Below are 14,648 nucleotides of genomic sequence, written 5' to 3'. Positions count from 1 at the left end.
TTCATTTAATAAGAATTTGTTTATTTTGCCAGCAGAAATATTTATTGTTAAATTATATAATGGAACAACGCCAAAGCATAAGGGTATATAAACATTTATATATCAAAGACCCATTTCCGATATATCAAAGATCCCATTTCAGCTGAATAATGCACCAACCTAATTGAAATGATCTTATTGTAGCAATGGAATGTAATGAATGGAAAATTAATTGCATCATTGATTCGTCTGCCAATAAACAGCGCAATGCAATGAGCAATGAACAACAACAAAATGGGGAGTGGAATTAATTGTAGCACTTATCGCTCGACTCAATAATGATTTGTCATTTATTGCCCGATATGTAATTTATTTAAGTTTTAGCATTCTTTGGCCGTATCTGCATTTGGACAGACTTTAAAGACTTGAAGCTGTACCATTGATCCCAAAAGATTCCTTGTTCGCTGTCCGTTTGGGTTTTAAAGTATTTTCCATTGAGATTGCTAGAATTAAATACAAAAATTATAATAAGTATTTTGTATGCCATGGAATATAGACTATATAGTATATATAGCAATAATGCTGCTGTCAAGTTTTAATTATTTGTTTGCTTAAAATATATTATTTCTCATTCGAATTTTTTATAGAGAATATACGAGTTTTTCAATGCAAGTCATGCATATACGATAATTAAAACTGTTCATTATGGTATTTACTAAAAGTAATAATTTTTCTTAGTGTGCTATGCAGTATATCTCTAAAGTGCATTTATAAAGCAGCACATTATTCTTTTATTATAATAATAACTATTTATTTGATATTAAAATATTGTAATAAATAAAATACTTTTATTAGTAGTTTTATAGTAAACTATTAATTGTTATATAATAGCATGCTAGTAAATTTACAGTATATGTCTATAACTGGTTTTTAGATGTAATTTTAATGATAAGTGTGGTATTTATGTTAAATATATTTACATGCTAATATGTTATTCAGTGTATAGACATATGGTATTTATAATTAGTATTCTAGATAGCATATTAAATATTTTTCTTGTTTTTATAGCACCTATTGCACACCCACCTGCGCGAACAGAAGTCATACCACCACGCCCCATGATGATACTCAGCACAATTGATGTGAGTGAATTCATCGTGATCCCTATCGTAGGTTGAGAATTTCATTTTGTCGTGCGTGCGCATTGCATCGCTGGCATTACCATGGAAATGGCCCAGTAATTTGAGTTCGTAACCCTCAGTCTCACTGCCAATCACAAAGTCGTCGTAGAAAGCGACGCGATGGCTGCCATTGAAGAGGCGCAACGATACGAAAAGCTCATGGGGCTGAAATGCCGTTAGCCTGTACAGTTTTTCCAGCCCAATGAAAAACTCGCCATTCAGCTTGCCAAAGCCGTTGCGATACTCATTCCAATTGCGATAGAAATTCACAGATCCATCCAAGCGGCGCTGAATCACCGTCCAGCCGTTGCCCTCGCAGGCCACCAAAAACGGTCGAAAATCGGGCAATTCCATTAAATGAATTCCAGACATTTTGTTATGGGGTAAACAACTATTTGTTGCCGCCTCCCAGTCGGCCAATAGATCATCTTTCCTCTCCCTTAGCTTGTATGCCAAGACTTTGACACGAGCTTTCAGCTCGTTTATCGTTGCTGCATTCGTTGCATTTTGTTTTCTATGCACAGCCAAAAGATTTTGCTTTCGCTTCAATCTCGTCTCGTAAACACTTGTTTTCAATTGCAAAGCCTTAATTTGTTCATCTCTTTCGCTCAGCGTGTGTGTGAGTGTCGTATTTTGCATCTGGCACGCTTCCAGTTGTTCCTGATATTTCTTAAGTTGATCCTCATCGGATTTGTTCCCTGACTGAAGTTTGATTATCTCGTTCTCTTTCTCATGAATCGTAGCTGCATTTTCAGCTAGTTTGTCCATATAAACATCCAACAGATCATTGAGATCATCTTTACTAATGCTAATTGTCTTATGTGCATCTATTTGAAATTCGGCTAACTTGGGTTTGGGCGTAACGGTTTGATTCACTAGTGGAACTGCGATTTGGGTAGTATTATGACACATTTCCGATTTGTTTTTAATATCTCGTATGCAATCCTTAACAGGCGGCTCCTTCTTTTTTAAAACAGAGACCGTAGCACTGAAGGAGCATGGAATGACCGAGATGATAATAAGGATGATCCACAAATTTCCCTTTTTCATTTTACTAGTTTATCTAAATAATAACTTTTAACATGCGCAAAGCTTCAAGCAATACTGAAATGAAATAAATTACTAGTATTTTATAGCAACTACTATAGATCAGGAAGCTATGCGCAGCTCAGCTTTGTTCTGATAAGAAGTTTTTGCATTGCACTTGAAATGTCTGTGGCAGATTTAGCTAGTTTATGGACAAGGTTTAAAGTCATCCAAACCCGGAATACTGTTCCTTAAAGTTCATTAACTAAAATCATAGGACAAACAAAACAGTTCGAACAGAATCAAATGTTTTAATTAATCTGAATTTAAGGTGAATTTTTATTTTCTTAATATATTTTAATGTGATTATTTATTAAATTTTCATAATTTTTTCCATTTCGCCTGTTTTATATTCCCTTTGCAGAATTTCTATTGAGAAAACAAACTTTTTTTCCCAATTCAAATAAACCGCGCTTCCAAACGAGTTGGCAGCTCCATAAAACATACTTCAGCTTGATGATATTGTCGTCCTCTTTCCACGCATCGACTACCATTCAAGTGTACAGAATTTTTCTGAACGAAAGTGGATTGTGATTTGCTCCTGCATAAAATTATGGAAAAATAGTTTTAAAAGGCTGTTAATAATATAAACAATATCAAATAAGCAATTTTAATGCTTTGTTTAATATAAATACTTGATTATTGGCTTTGAATTAATAAGTAAAATTCAAATACCGAAGATTAAAACGCGACATATTATCTCAGAGCAAAACCAGTTTTTATTCTCAAGCGACTTTCCCAACTTCGCCGTTTCATACGCATCTCATACGTCAGCAAGTGCAGTCGTGTTCTGTTAAAGTGCGTCTTAATAAGCAGAATTATTAATGAAATATTAACTAAACTATAATTTTTTAATAAAGTAAATAGTTTGTGTTAAAAATAAAAACTAAAATCATGAATATCGTGACGAAAAATGTACTCAAAAAGTCATATGAAAGAGCTGAAAAGAATGGCCAGTCAGGGTGCTCCGCTGGCCGAAGCAGCGCAGTCTCCGCTGAAGCTAAAATAACTTGATTGTGTTAGTGTGCGTTTGTGTGTGTGACATGTCGAAACACCAGCAGCAGCGGCAGCGACAGCGCAGTCAGCGTCAAATTTTCTCTACATGGAACTGCAGTTTACGAATGCAATTTGAGTGTACAAAGAAAACGAGTCTTTGTTCGTTTGAAAAGCGGCAAATGAAGGGTGTGTACATATATACATACATACATACATACAAATGTATATTCATTCTTAAAAGCATGCATGTGTGTGCTTATATCTTGTAAGAGTATTTATAGACTCCATTTTGGTGTTTATCTTCTGTTTGCTTTGCCTTTAGTTTATCTCTCCTCCGTTCGATTTCTCATGTAAATATGTACATACATATGTACGTGACTAATGGCCTCATTTTGTCTTGTACTTTCAGCTGTGACTCGTTCATACCTTTTGGTGTGTGTGGCTTGCAAATGGCGTTGAATGAATTGGGGAATCGTGGTAAGTGAACTTAATTAGGTTATGCAAGTTGTATTGGACAGTTGATCAATATTTTATTGAGAGAAAATCAATACAGTTATAAGAGAAGTTCTTAAACAAAGCGAGTCGCGCTTTACATACAAAAAATAAAAATTACTTTATTTTATTTGTATAAATATATTTGTAGTATGTTGAACTGCTTTTGTATATATTCCAAGAAAATATTTTACACATTTTAATACATTGGCCAGACCCAGACTTCATCGCGAACCTTAGTCCGTTTTCAAAGCATTCGCACTTTTATGAGACTTGCTGTTAAATGTCATTATTAGACAATATAATGTTTGCATTCCAATTGTTCAGAGTACACTAATATTTACTTAATAAGTGTGCACAACTTTAACTCTTATTTACCCAGCTAGATAATAGAATATAAAATTAAATATTGAATTAAATTGTCTCTGAAATATTCCAAGTGGAAACACTCATTTGCTATTCAAATGTGTGCTTTGCCAACTACATTCCTTGACGTAAGAATTTATTTGAATAACATGGATATAATGCAATGCAATATACAGTACATAAACACATATGCAAATAAGTACAAAACATACTATCTTGAGTACAACAACTAACAATATGACTCATATTGAACGTTCAACAATATGACTCATATTGAACTTACACAACTTATCACACAGATTAAAAATATATTTAACTTGTCGCCAGAGACCTTAGAATTGACCCGAAGTGCTCAATAAAATATTATCAATAATTTCCAATTATTATTTTTTTTTCTTACTGTCAGTTTTGCTATCAGTAAACACAAAGCATATCAAATAAAGTAAATATGAAAACCATTTGCTTACAGTTCAATAAACTCGTGCAAGAGTTGATAGCCAGACGAGAGCGATGACAGCATTCGGGACGAGGGCCGACCCGAAAGTTCAGTGAGCTGTGCCTGGCAGGATTTGGTATTTATGACTACTATTCTACTTGCTACAAAGCATCGCTAACGACCCACCAACCCACCACACATACTAAGTATATTGCAGGCAGCGTAAAAGCGTGTATCATGAATATATATATCTCTATATATACATAATATATATATGTATATGCTCCATATATAGCTTGTAAGTGTCTTTGCAGAACCACAATCACCAACCAAAACCAAACCAAACTACAACAAATCAACGCAGCGCTAATAATCAATTTCTCTATTTCATATACCCATCTATTTATATATATTTATAATGAGTGAAACCCATATAGAAATACGTATTTACTCATGTAGAAACATTTACAGCGCCCAAATATCAAACTGCATACGCCTGCGAAGGTAAGCAACTGACCATCGAATGCGAACCGGGTGACCTAATCAACCTGATACGAGCCAACTACGGCCGCTTCTCGATCACCATCTGCAATGATCATGGCAACGTTGAGTGGAGCGTCAATTGTATGTTTCCCAAAAGTCTCACCGTGCTGAACTCAAAGTAAGCATAATAAACAATTATAATAGTCATGAGCTTATTTAAGACATGAGGATAGTTTTACAGTTTATATAATATTGTTTTATATTGTAGATGTAGTCCCATAATTAACATAATTTTCTTTGGCTATACTTATTCAAACTATTTAATATTCATTGCATATAATTTATTCAAAGGTTAATTTAATATGCCTACCTTGATTACATAGTAATTTATTCATATATGTATACCTAAATAAATCCTTTTGCTTCACAGATGCTCGCACAAGCAGAGCTGCAGTGTTCTGGCAGCCACCAGCATGTTCGGTGACCCCTGTCCTGGCACACACAAATATTTGGAGGCGCATTATCAATGCATTTCGGCGGCACAGACGTCGACGACCACAAATAGGCCGAGTCCCCCACCGTGGGTGCTTAGCAACGGACCGCCCATCTTTGGCAATGGTAGCGGTCTTATACAAGTACCGCCACCTCTACCACCGCGTCTGCCCAGCCTGCCTGGCGTTGTGGGCATTCATGGCATCAATGCAGTGCAGCCCACACATTCGACGCCCAGCAGCAGCACAGCTGCGCTGCCTGGGGGCCGACTTAAGGGCGTTACTAGCGCAACTACCAAGCATCCAGGTGGTCGGCACGATGGCCTGCCGCCCCCACCTCAATTGCATCATCATCACCATCACACGGACGAGACCGTACCCACCAAACCTAGCAGCAGTAGCAGCAGTAGCAGCAGCGGCAGCGGCAGCACTGGCAATGTTACATCTCCATCCAATACGCGGATATTGACGGGCGTCGGTGGTGCTGGCAGCGATGATGGCACGTTGCTCACAACCAAGAGTTCTCCGAATCGCACTCCAGGCACAACTGCCAGTGCGGCCAACAACAGCGTTAACATCGGTGGTGCTGGAACTGGCAGTGTGGTGCGCACTATAAACAACATCAATTTGAATGCGGCTGGCATGGGCACAGATGATGAGTCCAAATTGTTTTGCGGTGCCATGCATGCGCGCAATCTGTTCTGGAACATGACGCGCGTGGGCGACGTTAATGTTCAGCCGTGTCCAGGCGGTGCTGCTGGCATTGCCAAATGGCGTTGTGTCCTTATGAAACGTTTGCCCGACTCGGGCTACGATGAATACGACGATGATTTGCCAGCTGCCAGCAGCACAACACCCCAACCGTCCAACAACGGAGGCGATTGCGTGCACAACAGCAGCAGCTGCGAGCCGCCAGTTAGCATGGCACATAAGGTCAACCAACGCCTTCGAAACTTTGAGCCCACGTGGCATCCACTCACTCCAGACTTGACACAGTGTCGCAGTCTTTGGCTGAATAGCCTCGAGATGCGTGTTAACCAACGCGATTCTTCTTTGACGTCGATCGCCAACGACCTATCGGAGGTGACCAGCAGCAAGACGCTCTATGGCGGCGACATGCTCGTCACCACCAAGATCATACAAACCATGTCTGAGAAGATGCTGCACGATAAGGAAACCTTTCCCGATCAGCGACAGCGCGAAGCTATCATTATGGAGTTGCTGCATGGCGTTGTCAAAACTGGCTCCAATTTACTAGACGAATCGCAGCTGTCCTCTTGGCTAGATCTCAATCCGGAGGATCAGATGCGAGTGGCCACCTCTCTGCTAACTGGTCTTGAGTACAATGCCTTTCTGCTGGCCGATACGATCATCAGGGAGCGCAACGTCGTACAGAAGGTCAAAAACATATGTAAGTGCCGGATTCTTATATGTATTTAATACAGACAAAAATATAATTATAAACCTCTACTTCTAGTGCTCTCTGTTCGCGTATTGGAAACAAAAACAATTCATGGCAGTGTCGTATTTCCCGACTCTGATCAATGGCCCCTTAGCTCCGATCGCATTGAGTTGCCACGCACAGCTCTCCTCGAGAACAGCGAAGGTGGCTTGGTGCGCATTGTATTCGCAGCGTTTGATCGACTCGAATCCATACTGAAGCCCAGCTACGATCATTTCGATTTGAAAAGTGCACGTAGCTATGGTAAGTTATCTACAATATGCTTGTGGGCAAATTTTTAATAATCATATTACTCCTTATCTATCTGCAGTGCGAAATACAGCTATTTTATCGAATGACAGTGATGCAGCTGCTGGAGACATGCAGCAGCGCATTCGCATACTCAACAGCAAGGTGATCTCGGCCAGCTTGGGCAAGGGCCGACATATACAACTCTCGCAGCCGATCACACTAGTGCTAAAGCATTTGAAAACCGAGAATGTCAGCAATCCCACCTGTGTCTTTTGGAACTATATTGACCAGTAAATACAAACGAAAGCTGACTGTTTATAGGCATTTGATATAAACAATAATTTCTATTTACAGTGCCTGGTCGGCCAATGGCTGCAGTCTCGAGTCGACGAATCGCACGCACAGCGTCTGCAGCTGCAATCATTTGACAAATTTTGCCATACTTATGGATGTTGTCGATGAGCATCAGCACTCGCTGTTCACCATGTTCGATGGCAATATGCGTATATTTATCTATATTAGCGTTGCGATTTGCGTGGTTTTCATCATCATTGCGCTGCTCACGCTGAAGCTCTTCAATGGCGTCTTCGTTAAGGTAAGAAACGCAAATTCTACGCAATTGCCGCATCAGCGGGCGGGCAGCAGCAGGCGACAGCAGAATAATATACGCGATCAGACCCACGAATCATTGACACTCACAACGCCAACTGGCCCGAACAATAATCACAACAACAACAACAATATGCAACAGCACACGAATTTCATACAGCATAACTCCATACGCAACTCGCATCGTAACAATTTAAATTACAATCATCAGCAACAGCAGCAGCAGCAACAACAACAACAACAGCAACAGGTGGTTGCTGCTGCCGCTGCTGCTGTGGTGCTCTCCCATGGTCATAATAATCACAACATAAATCAATCGCAACGCGGCATGCAAATGAACAATCTGAATTTGAATTTGCATCCACATGGCGGCCAATCGGCTGGTGCATCGAACACAACTACAACAGCTGCTGCTGCTGCTGCAGCGGCATCAATTGCTGCTGCCTTGCAGCAACATGCGGCCCATGTGGGTGCAGCTGCTGCCAATGCTGCTGTCAGCAATAATTTAAATATTAGCCACAATTATCTGCATGCGCGGCAACAGACACAGCAGCAGCAGCAACAGCAACAGCAGCAGCAGCAACGACTACAACAACAGCAGCAGCAACCGCATGCAACACAGCACTCGCAGCATAATCATAATCTGAACGTAGATGGCAGCAACGCGCTGGACACGAACAACATCATAATGCAGGCTAATATGGATGACTTGCAATATAAGTGGTGGTGGTGGTGAAAACAATAAGAGCATTGCACAATTGTAGGCTAGGCTAGGCTACATATCTATATAAACAAAATACATATAGCTAGACAGATATATACATATATACATATTGTCTAACGGCTAGACAGTTCGATATTTATAATTGCAGCGAAGCCTTTGGGCAACATGCACATGTGATATAAAGCTTAAGTAACTTAATTTGTATTTGTTAACAGAACTAACACAATTCTTATCAGAAGACTTTAGTGCCAGGCTTGGGCGTTGAGAAGAAGTACAAACAATTAATAATTGCATAATTGTTTATTTATTTCTTTATTAAGTAAACTTGCATATGACATATATAAGCCACGCCCTAGCCTTGTACACCTCCATAGAATATTCCCATAGTTATTGTAGAAATAAGTTTAGCGCATTTTCTTAACTAGTTATTACTAGTGAAATATTAATTTTTGGCATGCTATGAAATCTGTTGTGAGTACTCTCACAATTGAACATTAACAAATTGATTAATTTATGGAATTTCTTTGTTTAACAAATTAACTTAAAAAACCAGTTAATATTTATGCATTTAGTTCTTTTGTCATTTTCGTAATTCTCTTTGTGTGTGTAATTAATAATAAAAATGTTTCTCATTTTGCATTGTAAATATTTGTATTTTGTGTTTATTCCTTTAGTAGAAATTTGTAATATTATTTTTTATGCATATATATATATGTTTGCTTGTTTCGTGTCTTGTTTCATATTCATGCTTTGTTTTATGCGCTAAATGTTGTAACTGTCTCATAGAATGTTTTATTAATTTATTTTCGGATATTTTCACCACCAAAAAAACCACCCAAAATTATTGTAAACTAAATTAAGTTGAAATGCAAAGTCAAATTTCAAATCAAATCCAGCCAGACTGACTAAAGGAAACGAAATACCATTTGCGACGACGATATTCCTTTCGTTCTCGGGCAATCTTCGATCTTTTCTTAACTCCCACTTTCATTCGCTCACTCTCGCTCTCTCTCTTTCTTTCTTTCTGCAGTCTGCTCGCACCTCGATCTATAGCAGCATTTACATTTGCCTGCTGGCCATTGAGCTGCTCTTTCTGCTGGGAATTGAACAGACCGAAACAAGCATATTTTGTGGGTTCATAACCGTCTTTCTGCACTGTGCCATACTCTCGGGCACCGCCTGGTTTTGCTATGAAGGTAAGCGCTAATAGGTCTTATTAGGTAGCGCCCACGTTTAACATTTCAAACTTACGCGCAGCCTTTCATTCGTACTCCACGCTCACCTCCGATGAGCTGCTGCTGGAAGTGGATCAAACGCCAAAGGTGAACTGCTATTACCTGTTGTCCTACGGCCTCTCACTCAGTGTGGTGGCCATTTCGCTGGTAATCGATCCCAGTACATATACGCAAAACGATTACTGTGTCCTCATGGAAGCCAATGCGCTCTTTTATTCCACCTTTGTGGCGCCCGTCTTGATATTCTTTGTGGTAGGTTCGAGTACTAAGCATTCAATAGTGCATTGCCTAATACCTAACTCTCTGAACAGGCGGCTATTACCTATACCTTTTTGTCGTGGATCATCATGCGTCGCAAGAGTCGAACTGCCCTGAAGACCAAGGAGCACACGCGATTAGCCAATGTGCGGTATGTTGCACCCTCTATATGATCTATACTCATTTGCACATTCCTTATTCAAATTCATTTGTATTTGGGTGTTTAGGTTCGACATACGCTGCTCGTTTGTCTTTCTATTGCTGCTTAGCGTCGTCTGGTGCTGTGCCTACTTCTACTTGCGCGGCGCAAAGCTGGACGAGGACGTCGCTCCTATCTACGGCTACTGCTTCATCTGTTTCAACACACTGCTAGGCATCTATATATTCGTATTCCATTGCATACAGAACGAGAAAATTCGACGAGAATATCGCAAATACGTGCGCCAACATGCCTGGCTGCCGAAATGCCTGCGTTGTTCGAAGACATCCATCTCCTCGGGTGTGGTGGCTGGTAATGGCGGCCCAGGAGTCGGAAATACTGCCAACCAGTCTGCCGGCACACTCTCCAAATCAAAGTCGAAATTGCCGCTGGGCGCGGGCGACGAAGCTCGCGATGTGGATGCACAGCAGCAGCAACACGATCTGCCAGCTGCCGAGGACGCCATCATTATGGGCGCTGGCTCTGACTGTGAGCTAAACGAAGCGCAGCAGCGTCGCACACTCAAGAGCGGACTCTTAACGGGCAGCTTGCAGCCAGCTCCAGTTGGTGCGGTTGTGCTCGAGCGGAACACGTTGCGTTCCACTGGTATGGCTAGCGTGGGACATGCATCGCCAACTAGCTCAGCTGGTTCCACGCACTTGATCTTTGCACACAAGCAACAACAGCAGCAGCAGCAGCAGCTGCAACAACCGGGCGAAACGTACTATCATCAGCCAGACTACTACAGCTGGAAACATCCGCCGGGGGGTCAACGTGAATACTATAACAATGCTGGCGGTGCAGTTGGAGCAGCTGTGGGTGGAGTAGGAGGCGCCTCGCCGCAGCAAGCGCATGAGGTATTTTATTGGACACAGAAACATAACAACCAGCATGGCAAGAAAAAGCGCGGAGGCGGGGCCGGAGCTGTGCCCGCGTCTCCTAGCGGATCTCTTCACAGTCGTGCCACGGCCACCTCGCAGGTGTTGTTTTACCCATCGTATAAGAAGACCACCGGCATGAAACAGGGGCCGCCACCACAACAAGCGTATCCACACTATGCTGAGGCCCTGGACCCACCCAATGCAGCATACTACCAGCAGCAGCTGCAGCAACAACAGTTGCGCCAGCAACGCCAACAGCAGCAGCAGCAACAACAGCTATCCTCGGATGAGGAGCAGGCGGAACAGCATGCACACCTATTGCACTTGCAGCACCAGCAAAGACGTGTGGGTGGACAGCAACTGCCAGCGCCGCCGCCGCACATGGCGCAGTACCAACAGGAGTTGTTAGCGCAACAACAACGCCAACAGTATAGAAATAAGCATTCCAACTGTGATCTTAGCCAGGGCATGGGCTTAGGAATAAACATGGGCATGGGCCATGGCGATGCCTATTACAATCAAGGCGGCAGCAGCAATGGCGGCGGCGATGCTGGAGGGCCTGTCTACGAGGAGATTCTGAGTAACCGAAACTCGGATGTGCAGCACTATGAAGTGGGCGACTTTGATGTGGATGAAGTGTATAACAACAGTGTTGGCACGGGCGTCTTCAACAATATGCGAGCCGCAGTAGCTGCCGGAGGAAGTCGCTATGGTGGTGGCAGTCTAAGCGGAGGCAGTGTTACCTCCAGAAGTCAACAGCAGCAGCAGCAGCAGCAACTGAAGCAGAAGCAGCCACCACGACGTTGTGCAGCGGATGATGATGATGACGATGACGATGATGATGATGAGTATGATGACGAGGTGACAGCAGCGGAACAGCTGCACGACAGCGTCTGTGATGATGAGGATAATGAGAGCGATATTGATGATGATACGCATGGATTGCCACCTCAAAGTGATGAGCGAATGCGTCGCCTAATGGCGCTCCAAGACGAGGATTTTAAACGGCGGTTTCAGTAAGTAACTCGAACGACTGATTCAATGGACAAATAAATTAAACTTGAGTATTATTTGCAGACGCCAGCAGAGAAAGAATGGTATGCCCCTTGATTATGGAGCATCGGTCCAATCTGCAGCAGCAGCCCACCCAGACCATAATGGCGCGGTTTTTGGGGTTAGCGGCGGCGTTGGTGAGGGCTCCATGCGTGGCGCATACCGGCAGCAACAGACTGCCAAGTCGCCGAACGCACGCTTGGCGGTAAATGAGCTGTTTGGCCATGGTAATGCAGGACCGCCGCTGCCACCGGCCAATCAGACACCAGCACAGAAGCGTCAGCAGTTACAAAAACTATCACCACAGTCCACAACATCATCGTCGTCGCACACATCGCACAGCAATCCCCAGCATGCTCCTGCACACCACCTCCAACACCATCACACTCAACAACAACAGCAGCAGCAGCAGGCTCGTCACCTATCAGCCATGTTGGACGAGAATAATACCGTGCGCTGCTATCTGGAACCGTTGGCTAAGTAAGCAGAGCAGCAAGGAATAGTAGCCAATAGCAGCAGCAGCAGCAGCCCTCCACACCTTGCATGGCAGGCAGCAGCCGATCGTTGTCTTAGGCAAAAATTGTAGCTTAGGTTTAGCTATACCTCTAGTATTAGTCATTAGTCGAAATATGGAGCATTGTGTGAAACAACATGCTGTCATGTCATGCTATACGTGCAGTGATTCGAGAATCCCAAAACTTTATATGTATATGTAACTCAATTAGACCATAGGCTAAACAACCAAGCAACCAACCAACAAACCAAGCAACCAATGCGGAGCAAAACAAATGCAATATGCATATGAAATGGATATTGTCGATGCTCACAATTTATACCAACTCGATATATAAATGTATGTACTGTATGTATATGTATAATGTAATATGTAATGTATAACGTATGTGAAGCGCATACAGGTCACCCACATGCCATTTTTAAGTAGGATACCAATAGCATTACACCATATGTGTATATGTGTGTAAGATCTGAGAACTGTATGTAAATTATATTTAGGGCGAGCATATTATATATTTTATGTAATTTATAAGGCATATATATTGTTTATTTGATTTTTTGCTAATTAATATTTTTTAAGAAAACTTTTGTTTGTTTTGGCAATATTTTTTATTCATACACAGACTGTGTTTTTATTGCTGAAGATTTGTTTTCAAATTTATGGCAACAAAAACGTGTATTTGGCTTTCATGGAACGTGCTGTAAATTAAGCTTAGGTGCACGAAAACTCGTTTCAAACGCTGAAATGTAAACAATTCTTTTGCAGATTTGAAAATGATTTAACTTATTCAATTTTTTGCCATTTGTTATTGCATTTCTTTTGAACTTACTTTAAGGGAACCAGCAAAGCATTTCAAGTGTAAATTTTCATCAATATGCTTAAAGCACAATTATAGAGCATTTATTTTTTACAACTGTTCATTTCTGTCAATGAAATTATTAGAGCGCTTTACTATACGAATGAGACTAGAAAAAAAGTCAAATGTCTTTAGAATTAGCAATGCAAGAAAGGAAAACCGAAACAGTAAAACAAATATACCTACTTATCTAGTAAAGAAAGATTTCAACCAAACCTCACTTGTTAACTAGGAACTAACTGTAAAACTCTAAACTAGCTAACACAAAACTGAACTATAAAAGAGACACCTCTGTTTCCCGATATACATAAATATATATATATACAATTAAATATATATATGGCTCTAGATAATTTCCACGCATGTGTACAAAAAACCAAATAAAGACAAAAGCAAAGTGCAAAAAAAGAAACATAATATTACTCTAAATATTACTATTAAATATATACTGCCTGCACAGCTCTCTCCTCAACCCAGCAAGAATAAAAGTTACCATTAAATATAATAAATCAAGCCTAATTCAAAGCCATTTAGAAAACAGCAAAATAAGAAGAGATAACTTATAATGAGCACAAATACACTCACTCACACACACAGAAAAATTACTTCTAAGGCACGAGATGCTTCTAAATTTTATAAAGATAAAAAAATGAAATGAAATCACATAAGTTTACTACAGCATTAAATTTAAATAGGTGTAATGGAATGCAGTTTAGGGCAAAGCAGCAGCTGGTTTAAGTAAAATCAAGAGAAACTAAATAAAAATATATATTAAAAACAAAAGAAACGAAAGAAAAAACAGAAATATTGAATGTATAGTGTTGCGCCTCCTAGTACTTTAAATATATAATTGATCAAGAATATATTTATATATATATATCTGATATAAGTATATATGTAAATGGATATTTATGATTATAATGCAAAGCAAATGCCGATATCTATATAATACTTCTTTTTGTCTCTACATGTTTACTTTTGGATGGAAATGTAACAATTACAACAAATAGCAAAGATGAAATGAACTCAAACTGTATGGAATAAAAATGTTAATGTACACAATTTTTCTAATTAAGACAAATAAAGAAGGAAATTAAATGCATTTGAAATTGT

General features: G+C 40.5%; 2 protein-coding genes across 2 annotated transcripts; one reads left to right on the top strand and one right to left on the bottom strand.

The window, feature by feature from the left end:
- Positions 1-3: 3 nt before the first annotated feature.
- On the bottom strand, positions 4-2,284 carry LOC108617654 (uncharacterized). Its single transcript, XM_018013500.2, has 2 exons — positions 1,066-2,284; positions 4-482 (listed from the first exon to the last, which is right to left on the bottom strand). The coding sequence occupies exons 1-2, from the start codon at positions 2,208-2,210 to the stop codon at positions 353-355; spliced, it is 1,275 nt and encodes a 424-aa protein (XP_017868989.1). The 5' UTR covers positions 2,211-2,284; the 3' UTR covers positions 4-352.
- Positions 2,285-2,734: 450 nt separating this feature from the next.
- On the top strand, positions 2,735-14,637 carry Cirl (Calcium-independent receptor for alpha-latrotoxin). The gene is made up of 13 exons (XM_018011968.2): positions 2,735-3,428; positions 3,652-3,719; positions 4,570-4,672; positions 5,008-5,197; positions 5,450-6,921; positions 6,988-7,215; positions 7,283-7,493; positions 7,558-7,798; positions 9,567-9,732; positions 9,794-10,023; positions 10,083-10,180; positions 10,257-12,125; positions 12,187-14,637. Exons 4-13 carry the CDS (start codon positions 5,163-5,165, stop codon positions 12,644-12,646), a joined length of 5,010 nt encoding a protein of 1,669 aa, XP_017867457.1. The 5' UTR covers positions 2,735-3,428; positions 3,652-3,719; positions 4,570-4,672; positions 5,008-5,162; the 3' UTR covers positions 12,647-14,637.
- The last annotated feature ends 11 nt before the right edge of the window (positions 14,638-14,648 follow it).

Source organism: Drosophila arizonae, chromosome 5, assembly GCF_054131065.1.
Source record: "Drosophila arizonae isolate 15081-1271.41 chromosome 5, UAZ_ARI_1.0, whole genome shotgun sequence".
NCBI lineage: Eukaryota > Metazoa > Arthropoda > Insecta > Diptera > Drosophilidae > Drosophila > Drosophila arizonae.
The sequence above is the reverse complement of the archived record's forward strand: the minus strand, read 5'-3'. Positions and strand labels throughout refer to the sequence as shown.

Excerpts from the sequence above, each read along its gene's own strand:
- LOC108617654 (XM_018013500.2), bottom strand. The coding sequence starts at position 2,210 with ATGAAAAAGGGAAATTTGTGGATCATCCTTATTATCATCTCGGTCATT. Across the intron at positions 483-1,065 it reads TATGACTTCTGTTCGCGCAG|CAATCTCAATGGAAAATACT; the intron begins GTGGGTGTGCAA and ends ATTTAATTCTAG.
- Cirl (XM_018011968.2), top strand. The coding sequence starts at position 5,163 with ATGTTTCCCAAAAGTCTCACCGTGCTGAACTCAAA. Across the intron at positions 7,799-9,566 it reads TCAATGGCGTCTTCGTTAAG|TCTGCTCGCACCTCGATCTA; the intron begins GTAAGAAACGCA and ends TTCTTTCTGCAG. Across the intron at positions 9,733-9,793 it reads CGCCTGGTTTTGCTATGAAG|CCTTTCATTCGTACTCCACG; the intron begins GTAAGCGCTAAT and ends ACTTACGCGCAG.